The sequence below is a fragment of the Capra hircus genome, chromosome 3 (assembly GCF_001704415.2).
Source record: "Capra hircus breed San Clemente chromosome 3, ASM170441v1, whole genome shotgun sequence".
In the NCBI taxonomy this organism is placed as follows: domain Eukaryota; kingdom Metazoa; phylum Chordata; class Mammalia; order Artiodactyla; family Bovidae; genus Capra; species Capra hircus.
This window is the reverse complement of record NC_030810.1, coordinates 17706263-17716133: the sequence shown is the minus strand read 5'-3', so window position 1 is coordinate 17716133 and position 9871 is coordinate 17706263. Positions and strand designations below refer to the sequence as shown.

Below are 9871 nucleotides of genomic sequence, written 5' to 3'. Positions count from 1 at the left end.
TCCTGAAGTCCTTGCCTGTCAAGTTCTCAGGTGTAGATGGAGGGAGCCTCAGCCAATCCAAGCTCCTCTTAAAGGACCAAGCTACTGAGGCTTAATGGTCCTGCTTCCTTACCAGACTTTCCTCGGAGAGCAAGGGGAGGGCCATCCCCCTCCCTCCTGCCACCACCATCCCTGTGCCCAGTGAAGATGCCAATTGGAATTCCTTGAATGTTGTCAACAAGAACCCTACAAGGAAGAGGTCCCTGTGGACAGAGCAGGAGAAAACCTCCCCAGTGGGGAGGCATAGTGACCTGTCTATTTCCTTTTCCAACCTTCTGAGGGATATGACCAGCCTCGGGGAGAGGATATTATACCTGGTCTTCTCATAGAGATGTTAAGAACCAAAGGCCTCATGCTGATTCTCCTCTTACCTCTAAAATCCCTGTGCCCCAACTTGTCAATTAGAACATGTTTGGGTCATACCCTTATTTCTTCTGAACAATTTTGAGCAAATCAAAATCTCCCTCTATTCCTGACCAGAATAACAACTGAACTCTAACTAAACTCTAACTGAAATTCTTCCTGCTGTCCCAGAGCTGGTTCTGATTACCAGTGGAGTTGGGCCAGCCATTGGTAGGAGGAGGAAGGCTGGACTCTGGATGCTGAATTTTGAGTCAGGTGGGCCTGTAGACCTCAAGAAGAAGAGGGTAGGCTGGCAGGAGAGGAAAAGCTAGGGCTGTGGCAATCCTAACAACCGGGGACTCTCTGCGGAGGTTGAGAATGCCTCTGAAAGGGACTTTTGTGGGGATTAGCTCTCGTTTGCTAAAACAAGTACCTTAGAAGGTTTCTGGGTTTATGTCTGGGGAGGAAGCTGAGGGAAATGGTAGGAGGTGATGATGGTACTAATGATCAAGAGCACATTAGTGGTCCTTTGGGACAGCCTCACACACAAAGCACTTTGATGTGTATTTTCTCTCAGGTCCTCCTGGCACATCTGGGAGGGAGTGTTGTGATTCTCGTTTTACAGATAATGACGATGATGGTGACCCACTGAGTGCTCGTGATGGGCCAAGTCTTGAGGGAGTCAGTGATGCTCATTTTGGTCACTTCACTGCTAAGTCATTAAGGGCCTTCAAGGTCAACCTGTCCATCTCCTTACTCTCTTTTACAGCCATGAAAATTAAAGCTCAGAGAAGCAAAGTCACTGCCCTGCATGAGTTACAGTGTAGGTGATTCAGACTTAGAAATCCTGCCTCCTACCTATGTTCCCCTCTATGAATTGGCAGAAAAAGCTGTCTATGTGTCCAGTGATAATCAGTTAATTGCAGCCGTCTCATCAGGCATGCTCTCATCATTTTTATCCCTGGGAATTTGTATCCCCCAATGCTGTAAATCTTGTTTGAGCCAATGAAGTACACAAAGTTCAGACGAGGTAATAGGATAATAATAATAATGACAAGAACAGCAACAACAATACAATAACAATAGTGATGTTAATTATTATGTGTGCACGCATGCTAAGTCACTTCTGTGGTGTCCACCTCTTTGTGATGCTGAAAGCTATGGCCTGCCAGGCTCCTCTGTCCATGGGATTTTCCAAGCAAGAATACTGGAGTTGGCTGCCATTTCCTTCTCTGGTTATTATAATAATAGTAAAACATTATAGGTATTGTTTCATATGTGCTTTACTTATAATAATCCATGTAATAGTCAAACGTCTCAAGAAGACATCTCATCTTGAAATTCAGTGGAAACATTGTTTTGACCACCAGTGGAAACACTCCCTACTGGGACACTAACTTCTCCAAACTAGCAGAGCTCAGAGTTCCTGAAATAGGAAACAAATATTCTGTGAGTGAGTTACTGGGTGTAAGAGTCACAGAATCCACTCCCATTTCACGGCTTGATTCCCATGTCCATGCATTCTGGCACTGAGGAAACAATGCATAGAGTCTCTGACTCAAAACTTAAACTTAGCATCATGTTTAATTTAAAGAAGTATGTAAGATAAGGTCCTATTCTTTCAAAGTGTTGTTCCCTACAAATAGCCATAACTGAATCTTAATAAGTCTTTTCATCTTTCAACTTGCCCAGCTTTTTCCAAGTGTTGGAGGCTAGTTAAGGTCACTGATTCTATAATTATGAACCCACAGAAGTGAAATGAGTTTCTTGATCAGATGCAATGCTGTGGGGATTCTCTGATGGTGGATTAGGCACACTGTGAATTCATAGATAATGATGCTAGCAAAAGCTCTGTGGGCAAGGGAAGCAAATTCATATCTAGAATCTGTATATGTTCCCATGAAGACAAATCACTGTCCCCTCCCTGATGGAAGAGATCCGATATAATCAAACTGCCGCAGGTGACAGCTGTTCTCCTGAGGCATGGTGTCGTAGAGCTGATCTCTGCTATTTGTGATTTAAGCACTCATCAGTAGTGGCAAACAGGTCAACTGTGGGAAAAAGAAACCCTGGTCCAAAGCCCATATGAATAGCCTCCATCCTTGCTTAATGGACATTTTGCTCATACACCCACTGAATGAGGGTCTCGGGAAAAAGCCTGACTTACATTCACGGAGCATGTCATTTTTTCCACCTGATTTGTCTCCTCTGAAGCTGATAGCCTGTCATGAACATTCACGTGGGACACACAGATTTTGTGTCCACTCTAAGGAAGTCCATCCACATATCTCTCCTTTCCCCAAACTTTCTTGCCACCAATCTTTGTATCTTGTGGCGTACTTAGTAGCTTTTGCTCATTTTTGCATTTTTCTATGGAAATCAATCTGTGAAAACTTTCTATCTTTAAAAATTTTAATTTTGATAATCTATATCTCCCTTGGAAAATATCCTTTCCATCTAAGTTGGCAATTATATTTGCATAGGGATCAGCAAACAGAAAGCAGAGTTGGGGGGCTTAAGTTTCTTGCACAGGAATACGCAGCTGATAAGTGGTAGTTTTCCAATCTGCCCAAACAGAAACTTTGAGATCATTAGTGCAGAAATGGATCAGAAGGGAAAAGAATTGGAGAGGCTGATATTTCAGTCTAGTAGCGAAATATTTCCCCCAAGAGATGAACTGAGTCCCACCAGACAGGTGCTATGGTCCGCTCTGCCGTTTTCTTTGTTCAAGGAAACAGGAAAAAGTAAAAAATAAAAATAAAACAGGAAACAACAATCCTCATAGAGACCAAATTAACAGAGAATTAATTAACGACATTTTTTTAACTCCACCCCTTAGTACCTGTACACTTCCTAAGAACTGCTGGTTTGTGGACTGCAAATTCCATGAGGACAGGTGTTGTGACGCTCTGTCACCAGTGCCAGGGATCAGTGATGATAGCTGACAGTTAATGGCTCCCTTCAGTGAACTACAGGGAATCAGAGATACTGGCAAAGCTGGATTAAAACCCTGATAGCTTCCTTGATTGCTCCCTTTTTCACCTCCACACCCAAGTCATCACATGCTCTTGCTTCTTTCCTTGTCACTTCCCCGCTCACTGCCATCATCAAGTCTAGTGCCTCAGAAATTATGCCAAGGTCTACCCCCACCAAGTGTTCCTCTTTAATCCAACCCCTCATCTATGGTCCCAAGCCATGCTTCTGAAAATACTGAGGCATCCTCTCTCCTCTACTCTGGTCCGCATCCCAGGTTCTTAAAAATAGAGGTTGTCTATCTTGAAGATAAAATCTATTATCATCTTGAATTACAAACTCTGTTACTATCTATCCAAGTAGAGAGACAAACAAAACCTCATCACTTCACCGACAAGACTCTCACCTCTACGTCATCCTGATTCCTGACTCCGGTTGTAGCAGAGCCACCAGGTAGACTCCACACCTTCTGGAAGGAACTCCAAGAGCCAATAAGACCTCTTCCCCAGTATCCAGGCAACCCCCTTCCCCACAAAGCCAGAAACAGAAAGTTCTCAAAAGCTTGAAGTCCCTTCCACCAGCCACAAAACTCTCTACCCTCTCCCTGGATGGAGGGAATGCTCCAACAGCCCAAGGGACCCTTCACTTTCTGCCTGAAACCTCCTGGAAAAGTTGCCTGGAACTTTGCCACACCATTGGTGCTGTGGTACTCACCTACCTAAACCCCTGCTTAGCCCAGCCTTGTTACATCTTTCATCCACAAGACATCTGAGCCATCAATGAAGCCTGAAAGAAAGCTGGATTCCCATGCTAACTCTGAGGCTTGTTCCAGGGTTCTTATAGAGTCTCATACATCATTTAGGCCCCTTGAAAAAATCAGAGGCACTGTTTACAATGTACTGTACCTGTAACAACTTTAATTCTTCTATGGTTTTGTAATTCACCCTACGGTTCACAGAAAATACACTAGTTTATAGCATTTGATTTCATGCATTTCACCTACTGTGACACAGAATTTTGGAGACGCAGAGGTCTTAGAGACCTTTCAATTTGAGGTGCTCGTTCTATAGATGAATAAAGTGAGATCCAGAGAAAGGAAGTAAATGGCCCAAAGTGGCATAACAAGTTAGCAAGGTTGGAACTAGAACCCAGGTCAATTAAGGTCAAGTTCTGTTCCTTCCACAAGATGATGTAGAGCACAAGGTATCAGCCCCATAAACCATATTGCTTCCATGCATCAGGCCAGGTCCATGGGTTACATTGGCTCCGTATACCATTGGCTTAATTTTCAATGTTGGTCACACATATTTATTATTTTCCTGTACCACTCTCATTGCCTACTACGTGATGTTCTACTATGTCCATATACCACATCAATTTCGGGTACCATGTTTCACGTTAGCTACATGCGTACTATTGATCCCAGTGCCTCTGTTGTAGATTACATTATCACCCACAGTGTTTGCTCCTCTCACTGTAGAGGGAATACATATCCATCCCCATGCCACATGATTCGCATTACTTTTCTGTGGGAAGAAAATACATCCTGCCCTTTTGTCAGAAGGCCTACACATAGGACTTGCTTTGGTCAATAAGATGTTAGCAAAGAGATGTGTGTTCAGTTCAGTTCACTTGCTCAGTTGCGTCCCATTCTTTGCGACCACATGGACTGCAGCACACCAGGCCTCCCTGTCCATCACCAACTCCTGGAGTTTACTCAAACTCATGTCCATTGACATGTGTGTTACTTCTGAGCAGAAACTTTAAGAGTCGTCATGTATTTCAGCCATTGTTCCTTTCTCTTTCTCATAAGTCTGATGTGTTCCAGATAGGGCCTCCTCCTTCATGCTGGATCCGAGAATCCAGTGGCAGAAGGCCACAGCCTACTTACAACTGATTGGAACAAGACAAATAAAGGGACTTTTACTGTGTGATCCCATGAGATTATGGAGTTGTTTCTAACTGCACCACAATGTTGAAAGTTGATCAAGACAGCCATCCTTGGTTTCATGTTCCACATTTGTTCCACTGACCAAGTACTGTGTTGGTTCTATTGTATAATGTTGGTTTCATATGTTATAGATGCTGTCCTTTTCCTCATCAAGGAACACTTTGCCTCAGACTTCTCCTGTCTCCTCAGCAGGCCAGTCTACCTCCCCATCACTCTTAGAAAAGCCCTCTTCATGTCCTTATTCCTCAGACTGTAGACCACAGGATTAAGCAGAGCAGTGAAGACATTATAAAAGAGTGATACCTGCTTGTCTTGCTCAGGGGAATAGCTTGAATTGGGCCTCATGTAGAGGTAGGTGGCTGGAGCATAGAAGAATGTGATCACAGTCAGGTGGGAGACACAGGTGGAGAAAGCCTTGCAGCGGGCCTGCATGGACTTGAACTTGAGAATGGCCTGCACAATACGGATGTAGGAGGCCACAATGAGCAAGAGGGGGGCAACAACCATGAAGACACTGATGACTAGGTCCACCATTTCAATGACATGAGTATCCATGCAAGCCAAATTTCGTACTGAAGGGCCTTCACAGAAGTAGTGGTTGACCATGTTGGGCCCACAGTATGGCAGCCTCATGGTGAAAAAAGTGTGGATCAGAGAGAAGAAGAAACCACAGGCCCAGGTCCCAGCTGACAGTCGTGTGCACAGGCCCCAGCTGAGGATGACAGTATAACGCAGTGGATAGCAGATGGCCACGTACCGGTCAAAGGCCATGACGACAAATAAAATGCACTCAGTCAGGCCCACAGCACCAAAGATGTACATTTGTAGCCAACAACCAGCAAAGGAGATGGTCTGAGATCGAGAAAGAAGATGAACCAGCATCTGGGGCACAGTGGTGGTGACACAGCCTGTATCCAGCAGGGAGAGGATACAGAGGAAGAAGTACATGGGAGTGTGGAGATGCATGTCCAGGCATATCAGGGTGATGATGAGCCCATTGCCAAGGACTGAGCTCAGGAAAAGAAGAAGGAAGGCACCGAAGAGGGTCCTGTTGGCCGTGGGGTCACTGGAGAAGCCAAGCAGGATAAATTCAGAAACCCAGCTTTGGTTCTGCCCTGGAGGCATCCACATGGTGGGCCTATAGGAGAATGATATGCATTTAAATATCACCTAAAATATGATAGCTTAGTAAGATCTGGAGGGAGGCAGCTGTAGTATTAATTCTCAGCCCACTACCTACCTACTACTTTTTATATTTACTTCACTTTCTGAACCTCAGTTTCTTCTTCTGTAAAATGTGGCTAATAATACTCATCTCTCAGGGTGTTTAGGAGGAGTTGGGGAGTTGTGTGTGAATCATCTCCTGCAATGCCTTAAAACACTAAATAGTAGTAAATGCTCATTTGCAATCTCCCCAGGCTTATTCCCAATCCCTCAGAGGGAAAATTGGTCGCTCAAATGTCTAGTAACAATCAACTTGCACAGTATCTGCTCCAGCCACCAAAACCTGCAGATGTGAGCTTCCTCTCTACCTTAGAGATCATTTGTCTGGATGTGCGACAAGCCTTTCCTCACCCTGTAAATTTTCTCTTTGACAGCTGACGCTAAGACGCATTACCAATAGAGGGCGGGGCTTCCTTGTTGGCTCAGGAGGTAAACTATTTGCCTGCAATGCAGGAGACCTGGGTTCGATCCCTGGGTCAGGAAGAGCCCCTGGAGAAACGAATGGCAACCCACTTCGGTATTCTTGCCTGAGAATTCCATGGACAGAGAAGCCTAGCAACGTGATGATGGTAGGAGGGAGGCTCTGAGGTTGAAGCTTCAATTCTCCTTCCTCAGTTGCTCAACTAGAGAGGCACTGGGTTGGGAGTGTCCAACCACAGTCACATACTCAGGCCACACACACTCTCCCTGCCCAGTGGTCACTTCTAGGAGTGCTCTGGCCTGTGGCTCCACCTCCACTCCCAGTAGCAGACTGTATCCCGTGGCAGTCACACCCTTTTTGAAATAGTCTGAACTCAGTCTTTTTTTTTTTTCTGATCAGGGAAGATAGATAGTGGTGTCAAGGGCAGGGGGATGGAGGGAAGTAACTTCTAAATCCTTAGTCCCTGTGTACTCTTCCTTAGCCATAAGGCAGTAGCTGCTTTTTCTTTTTTTAATTGCTACTTCTGGATCACTTCAAGTTCTTTTTTAAGGCTTTTAGCAGTTGTCGACCTTTAACTAGCTAACAATTCTGTATAGCAAATTTTCCCTGTTCACATTACTGGCATGTTCTGTCTCTTCTCAGGATTGAACTGATACAGATGCTAAATCTATGCGGAATGAATTTGATAAGGAACAGACTGTTACATAATTACAAGCTATCTATCCATAAAGTAATTATTAATTACAAAAGTAAAAAGTGGTAGCTATCAGCGGAGTAACTAGACAACATCTTAACTGAGTGATTACAATTAATGACACCGATAAGGAACAGATGGACACCTGGTGTCTCCATATGTGAAAACCAACAATGACTTATATATTGTTTCAGACCAAAAAAGCAAAACCTGAATCTAACCATGAGAAAACATCAAAGAAACCTAGGTTGAGAAATATTCTACAAAATAACTAGCTTCTGAACGTGAAAGTCGCTCAGTTGTGTTGACTCTTTGCAACCCCATGGACTTCTCCAGGAATTCAGTCCTGGAATTCTCCAGCCCAGAATACTGGAGTGGGTAGCCATTCCCTTCTCTAGGGGATCTTCCTAACCCAGGGATTGAACCCAGGTCTCCCGCATTGCAGGCGGATTCGCTGAGCCACCCTAGTCTTCAAAAAATATCTATCATGAGAGACAAAGAAAGTTCTAATCTGTAATAAAGGCAAGGAGACTAAAAAATGTATAACAGCTATCGCAAAATGTAAAACCGGAAGAGTGGAATACTACGAATAACATTAATTTGACAACTGGTAAGCCTGGAATTTTAATTAGATTAGTTTAGATAAGTATCAGTGTTAAAATGCCTGAGTTTGAACTACTATGTGAGAGAATATCCTTATTCTCTTATATTTTAGAAACTATTCTCTGAAGTATTAAAGGGTAAAGGAACATGATGTTTACAAATTATTCTCAACTAGTTCTGAAAATTACAGTAACAGCAAGCTAAAAAATTAACACATCTTGTCATGGGATATACAGGTTTCTTTGTAGTATTCTTTCAGGTTTTCTGAGGGTTTTTATTCTAATCCCAAAGTTTTCATTCCAATCCCAAAGACAGTCAGTTCCAAAGAATGTTCAAACTACTGCACAATTGCACTCATCTCACACACTAGTAAAGTAATGCTCAAAATTCTCCAAGCCAGGCTTTAACCGTATGTAAACTGAGAACCTCCAGAGGTTAAAGCTGGATTTAGAAAAGTCAGAGGAACCAGAGTTCAAATTGCAGACATCCATTGGATCAAAAAAACAAGAGCTCCAGGAAAGAAATCTGCTTTGTTGACTACACCAAAGCCTTTGTGTGGATCACAAAAAACTGTGGAAAATTCTTCAAGATATGGGAATACCAGACCACCTTACCCACCTCCTGAGAAATCTGTATGCAGGTCAAGAAGGAACAGTTAGAATCGGACATGGAACAACAGACTGGTTCCAAATTGGGAAAGAAGTACATCAAGGCTGTATATATTGTCATCCCACTTATTTAACTTCTATGCAGAGTACATCATGCAAAATGCCAGGCTGGATGAAGCACAAGCTGGAAGAGGAGAGTGAAAAAGGCGGTTTAAAACTCAGCATTCAGAAAACTAACATTATGGCACCTGGCCTCATCAGTTCAGTTCAGTTCAGTCGCTCAGTCGTGTCCGACTTTTTGCAACCCCATGAATCACAGCACACCAGGCCTCCCTGTCCATCACCAACTCCCAGAGTTCACTCAGACTCACGTCCATCGAGTCCATGATGCCATCCAGCCATCTCATCCTCTGTTGTCCCGTTCTCCCTCAATCCCTCCCAGCATCAGAGTCTTTTCCAATGAGTCAACTCTTCGCATGAGGTGGCCAAAGTACTGGAGTTTCAGCTTTAGCATCATTCCTTCCAAAGAAATCCCAGGGCTGATCTCCTTCAGAATGGACTGGTTGGATCTCCTTGCAGTCCAAGGGACTCTCAACAGTCTTCTCCAACACCACAGTTCAAAAGCATCAATTCTTCAGCACTCAGCCTTCTTCACAGTCCAACTCTCACATCCATACATGACCACAGGAAAAACCATAGCCTTGACTAGACGGACCTTAGTCGGCAAAGTAATGTCTCTGCTTTTGAATATACTATCTAGCTTGGTCATAACTTTTCTTCCAAGGAGTAAGCATCTTTTAATTTCATGGCTGCAATCACCATCTGCAGTGATTTTGGAGCCCCCCAAAATAAAGTCTGACACTGTTTCCACTGTTTCCCCATCTATTTCCCATGAAGGGATGGGACCGGATGCCATGATCCTTGTTTTCTGAATGTTGAGCTTTAAGCCAGCTTTTTCACTCTCCTCTTTCACTTTCATCAAGAGGCTTTTTAGTTCCTCTTCACTTTCTGCCATA

The 9871-nt window shown here is 43.7% G+C and overlaps 1 protein-coding gene across 1 annotated transcript; it reads right to left on the bottom strand.

Moving 5' to 3' along the window:
• On the bottom strand, positions 5504-6436 carry LOC102182372 (olfactory receptor 2A12-like). The gene has a single exon (XM_013962859.2). It carries the CDS (start codon positions 6434-6436, stop codon positions 5504-5506), a length of 933 nt encoding a protein of 310 aa, XP_013818313.2.

Excerpts from the sequence above, each read along its gene's own strand:
- LOC102182372 (XM_013962859.2), bottom strand. The coding sequence starts at position 6,436 with ATGTGGATGCCTCCAGGGCAGAACCAAAGCTGGGTTTCTGAATTTATC.